Source organism: Ovis aries, chromosome 4 (assembly GCF_016772045.2).
Source record: "Ovis aries strain OAR_USU_Benz2616 breed Rambouillet chromosome 4, ARS-UI_Ramb_v3.0, whole genome shotgun sequence".
Lineage (NCBI taxonomy): Eukaryota > Metazoa > Chordata > Mammalia > Artiodactyla > Bovidae > Ovis > Ovis aries.
The window spans coordinates 21,360,025-21,374,830 of NC_056057.1; the positions used below are offsets into that span (position 1 = coordinate 21,360,025).

General features: G+C 37.6%; 1 protein-coding gene across 1 annotated transcript in view; it reads right to left on the reverse strand.

Annotated features, from left to right (window-relative positions):
- VWDE (von Willebrand factor D and EGF domains) overlaps positions 1–14,806 on the reverse strand; it is a 97,378-nt gene that overhangs the window by 59,150 nt on the left and 23,422 nt on the right. The window contains 6 exon segments of the mRNA XM_027969095.1: positions 2,578–2,797; positions 3,700–3,767; positions 3,770–3,940; positions 8,877–8,991; positions 10,672–10,771; positions 11,648–11,813. Coding sequence (XP_027824896.1) covers positions 2,578–2,797; positions 3,700–3,767; positions 3,770–3,940; positions 8,877–8,991; positions 10,672–10,771; positions 11,648–11,813 — 840 coding nt within the window.

The following is a 14,806-nucleotide window of genomic DNA, read 5'->3' on the forward strand; positions in this document are numbered from 1 at the left end:
TTCTACCCATCCGCACACTTGAACAGTTCCTTACCTGTAACTGATCTGTCCTCCACAGTGCTTTTAGGTAGAGTTTCTCAGATGTAAACCTTATCATGTCTCTCATCGTTTGTCACTGATCTGTCCACCTCATACGCCTGATTTTTGTAGCAGCCCCCCTTACCCTCTCTATTCCAAGCACACTGAGCTAGTCACAGTGCCCACGGTGTGCTGTAATATTCCATGCCTTTGCTCCTGCTGTTTCCTCTGCCTAGACTGTCTCTCTCTTTCTTGATTAGAAACATCAGATTCAGCTATAGTGATACTTCCTTTAAAAACTTTTCATTATCCCTCAAGGTAGACATGATTCCCTGTAGTGTTCCTACTATTCTCTCTAGACACTTTTATTGAAAGACACAGATCATACTGAACTATGTAATTACATTTCCTGCTACTACACTCTAACCTATTAGGTCAGAAGATATATATTTCTGTATCCTATGCGAATAGCTTAGTGCATGGTACTGAATGAATGCATGAGTACAAGAGAGAATGGAACTGAGTGATTTGAATTAATTAAATGCAGCAAAAAAAAAAAAAATCGTGCTAGAAGATGGGGACTTTTACCATGACCTGTTTTTCCATCACCAAAAAATCCTTTTGGATGTGAATGGCAATGATAGGAACCAAAAGTATTGAGGCACTCTGCTCCTGGAAAGCAAGGCCTGGATTCACACTCATCAACATCTTCCTGGCAACTTTAGCCTAAATAAAATATACATTGAGAATTCAAAGTGTTAATTCGAAAAACACTATATGTCAAATCAAAGATTGATTTCTTTTACTCTTTATGTATGTCCTGGTAACTCCCCAAACCTGTCATATAAAAAAGGAAATAAGAGTACTGATTTAAAAATCGACTATGCATTTAAATATAAGGTTATTATTTAGATTTTATTTAACATAATGCAAGATCCTTAAGTATATAAGCTTTACCCTATAAATAAGACTTAAGAAGGCCATTAATATTTCAAAGCAAAAATTACCATATTATAGCAGTAATTTGTACTTTGTTAAAAAATACTCAACGATCTTTTAAAGAAGTTATTAGGATGGTTGCCTGCTTAGCTTAAAGGACAACTTATTCAGTCCAGTTATAGCATTGGCTATAAAAATCCATTGAAATTTTGCAGTGTTCTAGGAAAGTCAGTCTTTCTTCAATACAATTTTTGTGTGGAAGTGTTGCTTTTTGAAATGTTTAACAACTTATTTGAATGAATATGTTCATAGTCATTAACGATGGTAACCCCTATTACAGTAAAATTCATGAAGAAATCAACATGTGAATTCTTTCAAAAGTAGTGTGTGGCATGGCAAAATAACCCCAAAAATAAAACTGATATTTTAAAATGCTGAAGAAAATTAAAAGACACCTAAACGTCCTGCTAAGTTCTAGTAAAATGTTAAAAATAGATGACTTCAAGGAAAACATCAGCTCAATAGCTGGACCTTTACTTATATATATATATATATATTTTAAAATATTTATATCTATTTTCATTAAAAAATATTGGTATGAGTTTTTTTAAGCCTTGGGAAATTAAAGTTGTTAGTCATATTTATCTGGAGTTTCTGGAATCAGACATTTTAGGATATTAATGAGTTAACAGGTATTCTAACATTTCAATTTGATTTCAACTCTTACATCATGATGTTTTTTTAAGTAAATGAATTATCAATAAAATTCTTAGATGATAATTTTTATATTTCTTATGGGAAATTTCTGTTACTCTATATCATATTTCAATAGTAATACATTTAAATATATTTCTACCTACCAAATATAGATAGAAGTGTTTCAGTTCAGTTCAGTTCAGTCACTCAGTCGTGTCCGACTCTTTGTGACCCCATGAATCGCAGCACGCCAGGCCTCCCTGTCCATCGCCAACTCCCGGAGTTCACTCAGACTCACGTCCATCGAGTCCGTGATGCCATCCAGCCATCTCATCCTCTGTCGTCCCCTTCTCCTCTTGCCCCCAATCCCTCCCAGCATCAGAGTATTTTCCAATGAGGCAACTCTTCACATGAGGTGGCCCAAGTACTGGAGTTTCAGCTTTAGCATCATTCCTTCCAAAGAACACCCAGGGCTGATCTCCTTCAGAATGGACTGGTTGGATCTCCTTGCAATCCAAGGGACTCTCAAAGAGTCTTCTCCAACACCACAGTTCAAAAGCATCAATTCTTCAGCACTCAGCCTTCTTCATAGTCCAACTCTCACATCCATACATGACCACAGGAAAAACCATAGCCTTGACTAGACGGTTTAGGAACCTGCAAAATACAATATAGACATAGAATATTGCCAAACTATAAAAGTGAACAAAAATCTAAGAGTATACATAAGCAATGTACACTTTAAAAAGGCTACAGATAGCAAATGTATTTGTGATGAATTCTACTAGAATTTTAAGGGGTGCATTAAAATCTTTTGAGATCATACATTTGCTTGAGTACTGTGTAGGTTACATAGAAAGCCAAAGATCTTTCATTTCTAATTTATTCACATCTGAATTTCATTCATGAGGAACCAGAATTTACCTTTGAGCTCAGGTGGACAATTACAAGAATAACTGTGTAAACCTCTAATGCATCTGCCAAGACCACAGGGGTTCAATTGGCATTCAGTGACATTCTTTTCGCAAAGATCTCCATGAAAACCAGGCAGGCAGACACATAGGTATGCTCCACTTCCTGGAGGAAATTTAGTGTCAGACACACATGATCCCCCATTTAAGCAATCACAAGACATCACAGTCACCTGCAAAATAAACAAAAAGTAAAGGCTTTATTTTGCTGTAAAATATCTTCAGTTTATATCTGAGAAATCATGACAGGCATGTATTTGTATGTGCTAATAGGACCATATCACACATTATGCAAAATTATATGTATACATTTAATGTAAAATAGTATTTTTAAAGATAATTTAATAAAACTATGCCCACACTCAAGAACATAGCCAAAATATGAATGCTGGGGATACATTTTGAAAATGTCACAAGATGATCAATTTCTATAATGTAAGCCAAACAACTGGAAAAATAAAAATCTTAAAAGTGGAAAGCAGTTAGTCACCTGACTTATGCCAAGATCTAGAGAGGAAATAGTCACTTAAGTTATTTAGTTAACATGACATAGTACATAACCGTCCTCCATACCATTACTTCTGTATGAGTGTATCCCAAGTTTCATGTGAATATACAAAACAAAATAAGTAAAAGAAAATACAATTTGCAACTAGCTATTTCAAATCTAATATTTATAACCCTTTTAATTGAAATATAGTTGATTTACAATATTGTGTTAGTTTTGGATATACAGCTGAGTGATTAAATTTATAATCCTGATATCTAATTCAACCTCTAATACTACTTGACTTGAAAGAAAAGGACATAATTAGCAATCTTAGGTTTACCACAGATCTTTCACAAAGGTGGACAAGAATGCATTTTTATTGTTACGGTTAAGTGCGGAAGAAAATGCTCTAGGAATTAGTAATTTAGATACATAAAATTGAGACTTTCTCTAAGGTTTCAGATTTGCCAAAAAATAGTTAAAATTTTGACAGTTAAATTTTCCATGATGTGTTGAACAATTTCTATTTTAAATTTAATGTAGCTATTAAGACTATTTATTAACTTGTACAATTATAAATACTACCTCAATCATGACTCTAGTTTCAGCATTGCAGTCATCATTAATGTGCAGCGTTAATTTCTGGGGGGTTTGTTCCACATAAGAAGTCCTGCAGAGGATATATTTGCTCCTCTGGGGCCGGAGTCCAAGATAAAATGAATGTCAGAGCCTTCTGGATCAAAAGCTGTGAAACGGTACACAAAGTTCTCCCCGGAAAATGTCTGTAATCTATATTACGCAATTTGAATCACTGGGGGTTGATTTTCTGTAACAGAGAAAACATTTAACTTTTAAACCTGCATAGAAAAGAGAAACTGTGATGCAGAGAGAAACTGTGATGCAGAGAGCTACCACTGATCCATTTTGATGAGTTCTGAACTCTTAAAATTGCTATTACCTACTTTCACAAATTTTGTAAAATATTTCAAATAAATTAGATTCCATTCTTAGAAAATGTAAAATTGACAGGTACCAGAATTCAGGCTTTGGTATGAGAGTGTCTGTGATTGTGGTTTCAGTCTGTCTGTCCTTTGATGCTCTCTATCAGCACCTCCCATCTTACTTGGGTTTCTCTTACCTTGAATGTGGTGCAGACAGACTGAAACCACAATCACAGATAACTAGCCAGTCTGATCACATGGACCACAGACTTGTCTAACTCAATGAAACTAAGCCATGCCATGTGGGGCCACCCAAGATGGACAGGTCATGGTGGAGAGGTCTGACAGTATGTGGTCCACTGGAGAAGGGAATGGCAAACCACTTCAGTATTCCTGCCTTGAGAACCCCATGAACAGTATGAAAAGGCAAAGAGATAGGACACTAAAAGATGAACTCCCCAGGTCGATAGGTGCCCAATATGCTACTGAAGATCAGTGGAGAAATAACTCCAGAAAGAATGAAGGGATGAAGCCAAACCAAAAACAACACTCAGTTGTGGATGTGACTGGTGATAGAAGCAAGATCCGATGCGGTAAAGAGCAATATTGCACAGGGATCTGGAATGTTAGGCCCATGAATCAAGGCAAATTGGAAGTGGACAAATAGGAGATGGCAAGAGTGAATGTCGACATGCTAGGAATCAGGGAATTAAGATGGACTGGAATGGGTGAATTTAAGTCAGATGACCATTATATCTACTACTGTGGGCAGGAATCCCTTAGAAGAAATGGAGTAGCCATCATAGTCCACAAAAGAGTCCAAAATGCAATATTAGGATGCAGTCTCAAAAACGACAGAATGATCTCTATCCGTTTCCAAGGGAAACCATTCAATATCACAGTAATCCAAGTCTATGCCCCCACCAGTAACACCGAAAAAGCTGAAGTTGCACAGTTCTATGAAGACCTACAAGACCTTTTAGAACTAACACCCAAAAAAGATGTCCTTTTCATTATAGGGGACTGGAATGCAAAAGTAGGAAGTCAAGAAACCTGGAGTAACAGGCAAATTTGGCCTTGGAGTACAGAATGAAGCAGGGCAAAGACTAATAGAGTTTTGCCAAGAGAACGCACTGGTCATAGCAAACACCCTCTTCCAACAACACAAGGGAAGACTCTACGCATGGACATCACCAGATGGTCAACACCAAAATCAGATTGATTATATTCTTTGCAGCCAAAGATGGAGAAGCTCTATAGAGTTAACAAAAACAAGACCGGGAGCCGACTGTGGCTCAGATCATGAACTCCTTATTGCCAAATTCAGACTGAAACTGAAGAAAGTAGGGAAAACCACTAGATCATTCAGGTCTGACCTAAATCGAATCCCTTATGACTGTACAGTGGAAGTGAGAAATAGATTTAAGGGACTAGATCTGATCGAGTACCTGATGAACTATGGACAGAGGTTTGTGACATTGTACAGGAGACAGGGATTAAGACCATCCACTTGGAAAAGAAATGCAACAAAGCAAAATGGTTGTCTGAGGAGGCCTTACAAGTAGCTGTGAAAAGAAGAGAAGTGAAAAGCAAAGGAGAAAATGAAAGATATAAGCATCTGAATGCAGAGTTTCAAAGAATAGCAAGGAGAGATAAGAAAGCCTTCCTCAGCAATCAGTGCAAAGAAATAGAGGAAAACAATAGAATGGGAAAGACTAGAGATTTCTTCAAGAAAATTAGAGATACCAAGGGAACATTTCATGCAAAGATGGGCTTGATAAAGGACAGAAATGGTATGCACCTAACAGAAGCAGAAGATACTAAGAGGAGGTGGCAAGAATACATGGAAGAGCTGTACAAAAAAGATGTTCACGACTCAGATAATAACGATGGTGTGATCACTCACCTAGAGCCAGACATCCTGGAATGTGAAGTCAAGTGGGTCTTAGGAAGCATCACTATGAACAAAGCTAGTGGAGGTGATGGAATTCCAGTTGAACTATTTCAAATCCTGAAAGATGATGCTGTGAAAGTGCTGCACTCAATATGTCAGCAAATTTGGAAAACTCAGCAGTGGCCACAGGACTGGAAAAGGTCAGTTTTCATTCCAATCCCAAAGAAAGGCAATGCCAAAGAATGCTCAAACTACTGCACAATTGCACTCATCTCACACACTAGTAAAGTGATGCTCAAAATTCTCCTAGCCAGGCTTCAGCAATACGTGAACCATGAACTTCCAGATGTTCAAGCTGGTTTTAGAAAAGGTAGAGGAACCAGAGATCAAATTGCCAGCATCCACTGGATCATTGAAAAAGCAAGAGAGTTCCAGAAAAACATCTCTTTCTGATTTATTGACATTTCCAAAGCCTTTGACTGTGTGGATCACAATAAACTATGGAAAATTCTGAAAGAGATGGGAATACAGACCACCTGACCTGCCTCTTGAGAAATCTGCATGCAGGTCAGGAAGCAACAGTTAGAACTGGACATGGAACAACAGACTGGTTTCAAATAGGAAAAGGAGTACGTCAAGGCTATATATTGTCACCCTGCTTATTTAACTTCTATGCAGAGTATATCATGATAAACACTGGGCTGGATGAGGCACAAGCTGGAAACAAGATTGCCAGGAGAAATATCAATAACATCAGATATGCAAATGACACCACCCTTATGGCAGAAAGTGAAGAAGAACTAAAGAGCCTCTTGATAAAAGTGAAAGAGGAGAGTGAAAAAGTTGCCTTAAAGCTCAATATTCAGAAAATGAAGATCATGGGATCCGGTCCCATCACTTCATGGGAAATAGATGGGGAAACAGTGGAAACAGTGGCTGACTTTATTTTTCTGGGCTCCAAAATCACTGCAGATGGTGATTGCAGCCATGAAATTAAAAGATGCTTACTCCTTGGATGGAAAGTTATGACCAACCTAGACAGCATATTAAAAAGCAGAGACATTACTTTGTCAACAAAGGTCTGTCTAGTCAAGGCCATGTTTTCTCCAATAGTCATGAATGGATGTGAGAGTGTCCTATAAAGAAAGCTGAGTGCTGAAGAATTGATGCTTTTGAACTGTGGTGTTGGAGAAGACACTTCAGAGTCCCTTGGGCTGCAAGGAGATCCAATCAGTCCATCCTAAAGGAGATCAGTCCTGGGTGTTCACTGAAAGGACTGATGTTGAAGCTGAAACTCCAATATTTTGGCTACCTGATGCAAAGTGCTGACTCATTTGAAAAGACCCTGATGCTGGGAAAGATTGAGCGCAGGAGGAGAAGCAGACATCAGAAGATGAGATGGTTAGATGGCATCACCAATTCAATGGACATGAGTTTGTGTAAACTCCAGCAGTTGGTGATGGACAGGGAAGCCTGGCATGCTGCAGTTCATGGGGTTGCAAAGAGTTGGACACGACTGAGCAACTGAACTGAATTGAACTGATGAGAGTGCAAAAGCACTTTGGTTATATCATATTACATAAATACATTTGCATTGCCCAGATAAGATGCTCCCCTCTTTGGCCTGGAATCACTTCTCCGTGTTGACTGTCTCACTTCTTGCTCTTTCAATGTTTCTTCCTCGCTATCTATTCTTTTCAGCTTTACTCTCTCCCTCACACCTCCTTTCTTTTTCTCCCTCACCATCTGAAATGGGACTATTCATTTGACTCCCCTGAGCTTACCTCTCTGTACTCCCCTCCCCAATTACAATAATTGGGAGGCATTTAGTCATACAAATTCTCAGCTCCTCAGAGGTCCTTCTTGTGTCCAGGCTCCCAGACTAGAATGGAATCTTCTAAGGGACCATGGCTATGTTGTGGACAGTGTTCCCTTTATGCTCATCAAGTGATTTAAAACATCTTTTTATGTTGTCATAGTAAGAAAGTTTCCTTCCTTACCAACTGACTTAACAGAACACTCCTTTTTATTTTACTGGACACACTCTGCTTTCATCGAAAATGCACTGATGAAAGCAACTTTGGTTTTGACTCCCATTCTGCGCCTGTATGTCCTTATAATATTCACTGATTTTAATTTCCCCACCTTTCAATATGGGGGTCTTGGAACAGATAATTCATTGCCCCTTATGTCTTTGAACACTGTGAATTTATGATGAATCAGTCATACCAAAGCCATTAAAAACAGACACCAATTCAGAAGTTACATTGTGTTTCTCTTGTTTCTTGCACTAAATACTTCCCCACATTTCCACTGTCTTCCCATAGTATCCCAAGTCTTGTACCTGAGTAATGACTCCTTTGACATATGATCTAACACAGTAATGAAATTTGCACATTTGGTAACATACATGGTGACATTACAAAGCACTATGTAAATATAAGGCTTTATGACTCCTTAGATAAAATTACATGGGACCAGGGAATAATTATATCTGGTTATATTTTGTGATGCCTGGCCTTATGAAAAAAGAGAATGTGAGGAACACCTATGTAGAATCATACACGGTTATATATAAAGAAGTAAAGAAATTATGTGGTACATGACTATAATTTGGGTAGTTTTTTTAGGTGGAACAAAGCATCCAGAAATAATCCATACTGAATATTATGCTCAGAATTTCACAGAATAATAGGGCTTGGTTTGTGTTCTTTATTACATATTAAAATAAAAATCCCATATCTATTGTACTACAATCATAGAGATTATATATAATAAAAACATTTCATCTTATATTTCCTTGCAGCAAAATAAATTATGCAATTAAGAAAAATCCTAAATTACACAGTGTTCATCTTAAAAAAACATTTATGTAACTCATGATTTTAAATTGTTTTTAAATATTTGAATTAAAAAGGATAACTTACTTTCTAAAAATGACCATGTAAATTTTGAAATTTTAGTTCTACAAATTGAACAAGGGCTGGTAAGATTTTTATCCCCTTCAATGTAGCAGAGTCCATTGATAATGCAAACATTTTCCTAATGGAGATTTTTAAAAAGGAAAACACCAATCAAGATACAACTAGTTAGTGTTTAGGAAAAAAAAATACACAATACATAAAAAGAAAGCAGCATATATGTTGATGATTCCAACAAATGCATTTTATAAGTCTGTATTGATTAGCAAACTTTTTTTTTCACTTTAGAAAACATTTTTTGTATATTCTGATCATAAATGGATCTTAGAAAACAAAATATAATTTCCTCTGTGTGTTAATGGAACTGATCAATATGAAAGGAATAAGAAAATGCATATAATTGTACCTGTGTACAATTATAACATAATTTATAAATTACATGGACTAAAGCATCACTTTTCTTTTTATCTTTTTACTGCTAAACTCACACAGGAAGTGTTTTATTTACAAAGAAATTAAAACAGACTCTTTGCCCCTGTGTATCTAAGAATCAGATTGGTTTATAGCTATCCTCCCTTCCTCTGGGAGCCCACTAGTCCTTTGAACATGGCCGGACTAAACCAGATCCCTGGCATAGTCATCCATACTTGATAATGGATACTATTACACAAAATAGTGGAGAGAGATGCTGACATGCAAAGAATCATAAATGTAGAAATCATTTTTAACTTAGGAAGATCAAATTTTGTCCAGGATATATAAAGTTTGCTCATTCTACCAAATTTCCTTGACATCACTTGGAACACTGCACAAAAATGAGAACAAAATAGCCCCAAGAGGTGAAAACAACTGTGAATAACAACATCTGAAAAGTAATTATTTCAGGACATACGGAAATGTAATATTTGGAGGAAAGAAAATCAAACAACTTCTCAAAAACAGAAATTTCTTATTGATGTGATCTGATTGTTAATCTCAAGAAAAAAAATTTTTAAATCTGAGGAAAGGGAGGCAGAGGATGAGATGGTTATATGGGATCACCAACTCAATGGACATGAATTTGAGCAAACTCTGGGAGATAGTGAAGGACAGGGAAGCCTAGCATGCTGCAGTCTATGGGGGCACAAAGAGTCGGACATGCCTTAGTGACCGAACAACAGATACATGAAAACTATTTTATATGCTTCTTAGTTCTGAAGAGCCAAGTGATATTACGCACATGGTATCACTTAAATCAGCAACTGACATAGAAAAGAAACCTGTTGATAAGCCTAGTGGACTGGATATAGGTTATATAAGAAGGATATGGGTGAGAAGTTTCAGCCCAGGCCGTGCTGTTCTGTTATCCCTCAAGTGGTAGATATTTGCATTTTTCAATGAGCTTAGAGGGCATAAGAAACTCCCTTTGAAAGTGTTAGCCTCACATTTTACAGACTCTTATCTAAATGCATGTCACTTGCCGCAGAGAAGATTAAGTAACCATGAGGCAGCATTTTATTGGAAAATCACTATTACTACTTTAAAAATGTATGTAGGAAAGAAAATTCCACCTGAACCTCTTGTTTTGATGTTTCAGGAGTAAACAACCTGTCACTTCAAAATTTCTAAGGCAGAAACTCAGCCATTTTAACAGGAGTTATAGGCAGAAGAACAATTTTGATTTAATCTTACATAAACTTGAGAAAGGCTTTTCTCTATTAGTATTTGTGATATGAAAGTAAAAACCTACATTAATATTCCAGCAGCACAAGAAACAAAAAACCTATGATGCAAATGTGAAAATAATGGAAAAGTGACATACCTTTCTAGTACACAAGTCCTTTCCATAGAGACCACAAACTTGACAAGCTCCATCATATATGGTCATTATCTTGGGATTACTGAACCTATAACCATCATTCACTTCAGTTCAGTTCAGTCGCTCAGTCGTGTCCGACTCTGCAACTCCATGAATTGCAGCACGCCAGGCCTCCCTTCCATCACCATCTCCCGGAGTTCTTGCAAACTCACGTCCATTGAGTTGGTGATGCCATCCAGCCATCTCATCCTCTGTCGTCCCCTTCTCCTTCTGCCCCCAATCCCTCCCAGCATCAGAGTCTTTGCCAATGAGTCAACTCTTCACATGAGGTGGCCAGAGTACTGGAGTTTCAGCTTTAGCATCATTCCTTCCAAAGAACACCCAGGGCTGATCTCCTTCAGAAAGGATTGGTTGGATCTCCTTGCAGTCCAAGGGACTCTCAAGAATCTTCTCCAACACCACAGTTCAAAAGCATCAATTTTTCGGCGCTCAGCTTTCTTCACAGTCCAACTCTCACATCCATACATGACCACTGGAAAAACCATAGCCTTGACTTGACAGACTTTTGTTGGCAAAGTAATGTCTCTGCTTTAAATATGCTATCGAGGTTGGTCATAACTTTTCTTTCAAGGAGTAAACGTCTTTTAATATCATGGCTGCAGTCACCATCTGCAGTGATTTTGTAGCCCCCCAAAATAAAGTCTGACACTGATTCCACTGTTTCCCCATCTATTTCCCATGAAGTGATGGGACCAGATGCCATGATCTTAGTTTTCTGAATGTTGAGCTTTAAGCCAATGTTTTCACTCTCTTCTTTGACTTTCATCAAGAGGCTTTTAGTTCCTCTTCACTTCCTTTAGATACCTTCAAGATATACGTAGTTCTATAATCAGATAATCTGTTCTAAGTGTAGTTTTACAAATTCATTATAAAATTTTAATACGTATTTTATTTATAAATATGAGGATATCTTTTCTTTTTTACCTTTATTTGCCACTTCATGATTGGTTTCTCACCCATCATATCTATGGTACTAAACTGCTGAACATCAGCAGGCAGTTGACAATCAACAGTCCTGCTGTTTTGAGAAACAGTGTATGTGTAGAGGGCTTCTTCAAGGACCCATTTACTGCTATTAAACTGAAAGCATAATGAAAAATCAAGTAACCTCTGTTAGATCATGGAAATGCTTTGCCAGTGAGTTACATATAACCAAAATATTAATTTTAAAATACATGCCTGGTATAATGGAATGCATAATGAAAAAATAAAACTGACATTGACAGTTTTATTCAGAATACATATGCATCCTAATTTGATATAAATTGCTCTTAATGACTCACACACTTCTTGTGGGTTCAAATCAAATAACTTACCGATATTAGCCATAAATAATGGATCCCAAGTAATGACTTTTGTAGCAAGACGGAACATATTTGACAATGCAGTGGACACATAGCAGACTGGTTTTCTACCCAGAAAATCCTTCACTTCTCTTGATCCCACCTTCTACTTGAAACCACCCTTTCTGCCTCCGTATACATGGTTTTCAAAGGGCTTCTCATTTTCCTACATGACCCACCTCCCTTGACTACATCTGACTGGTCCATAGGTGGACCAAATCTATGCCAATGCTTATTTCAGATGTTTTAACTTTGTACCGTAGAGGATGTTGAGCCAACCTGGAGGCTTGAGTTACAAGATAAAAAGCTATGGAGCTGTTGATGGCCATGTTTATCATTACTTGGAGAAAGGTAATACCTAGTGAAAGGGAAAAATGAAGCTCATAAACAGAGACAAGCAGGACCATGACAGATACACACACATACAAATGCAGACACACTGAGTCTTCATGGTGTTTAAGTCCCAAGTTTAATTTATTTTTTTTTTTCCTGAGAATTCAGCAATCAAGTTCCTTTTGGGATTTTGTGAAAAATGCATTTTCCTCATAATATCATTTTTGCTCAAGCTAGTTCAATTGAATTTATGTAACTTAAAACTAAATAAATTCTAAACAATTCACCCCATTTAGTAACTCAATGTCATATCATACTTAAACTTTAAATACTATTTTTCAGTATTGAAATGCATTGGTGTCTAAAGAAGTAAAGCAAGAATAATATTCTGGCTACATAACAACACAGAAAAAAGGATATATTTTATTACTAAAATTTAGGTTCAGATATTTAAAAAGTTTATGCCTTGGAATGTTTTTAAGGGCTCAGAGATAGGAATATACTGATGTTTCAGTATTACAGGTCAGCAGGAAAAAGAAGGCAGGAACACACTAGTCTGTGGCTAGCAGAAGCTGAAAGAGTGAGCCTCATAACACATCTCCATGTTTAAGGGACTGTGTACAGTCTAGCCTAGCAGATAAATCAGTGGTTCCCTTCCAGCAGAGGGGGATGACAACAATCATCAGAGGGTAGTCATGATATTGACACTTAGATGGATGTATGGACTCTTATTTTGGTTTTGGGTGTTGAAACAAGACTCCAGGCAATGACCAGGAATACAGAGGTTATTTTCACTCTTCTGTATAGACAGCCTACTCCAAATGAAGAATAAATAGGGTTCCCTTTCTTTTCCATTCAACAGTATTTTGTGAGTATCTGTATGGAATCCCTAGTGGCTCAGATGGTAAAGAGTCTGCCTGAATGCAGGAGACCTGGGTTCAATCCCTGGGGAAGGGAATGGCAACCCACTACAGTATATTCTTGCCTGGAAAATCCCATGGGCCGAGGAGCCTGGTCGGAGTCCATAGAGTCACAGAGAGTCAGACACAACTAAGTGACTAACACTCACTGTCTTTCATATGGAATGAGAATATTCTAATAAAAAGAGATCATGGAAGAAAGAAAAACAAAACATTTTCTTATTGTTGTAACCAAGATTCAAATAAGGTGTAATGAGAGAAAGAAGCCACTAAGTCTAACTAGCATGGTTAAGGAAGGCTTCAAAAGGCTTCATTTCTCTTGAAAAAGGAGACTGCCTTTTGGATACTGGGAGCAGAAATAGATGAGTGTCATTTAGGAAGCTTGGAGGGGCATACCATGTGAAAAAACAGTAATGCAGGAAAAAGCATAGGATTTTCCTAGAGTACAGGAAGTACACACCTGGAAAAACAGACAATAGCTGGATGATGAAGGGTCATTTGTTTCTAACATAGCAATTTAGGTTTAATCCTATTAGTAAGTGATGGCATTCTTAATTCTGGATCACTTAAGTGATCCAGTTCTTAAAAATTGGATTCTGTGAAGTCCTAGATGCTGTTAGAGTGAATGAAGAAAATGACTGGGTGGGTGGAGCTCTAGATAAAAGCTTGTTAAAAATGACTACTGCAAAAGTAAAAAAGAACATCTGTATTATGCCACCATTCATAGGGAAAAAAAGAAGAAGAAATTTATATTTTCCTCTGTGCAAAAGAAATTACTGCAGATGGTGACTGCAGCCATGAAATTAAAAGACGCTTACTCCTTGGAAGGAAAGTTATGACCAACCTAGATAGCATATTCAAAAGCAGAGACATTACTTTGCCAACAAGGGCCCGTCTAGTCAAGGCTATGGTTTTTCCAGTGGTCAGGTATGGATGTGAGAGTTGGATTGTGAAGAAAGCTGAGCGCCAAAGAATTAATGCTTTTGAACCGTGGTGTTGGAGAAGACTGTTGAGAGTCCCTTGGACTGCAAGGAGATCCAACCAGTCCATCCTAAAGGAGATCGGTCCTGGGTGTTCTTTGGAAGGACTGATGCTAAAGCTGAAACTCCAGTACTTTGGCCACCTCATGTGAAGAGTTGACTCATTGGCAAAGACTCTGATGCTGGGAGGGATTGTGGGCAGGAGAAGGGGATGACAGAGGATGAGATGACTGGATGGCATCAACGACTGGATGGACCTGAATTTGAGTGAACTCTGGGAGATGGTGATGGACAGGGAGGCCTGGCGTGCTGCAATTCATGGGGTCGCAAAGAGTCGGACACGACTGAGCACTGAACTGACTAACTGAACTGACTGTGCAAAAGAAATACAAGAATAAACTAAAAAAACAAAGGATACTTTAGGAAAGTGGATGGAAACAGGATGGAAAGAAGGAGTAATGGGGAGAGGAACACAGGGATGAGAAGAAAATGACACTTCTCT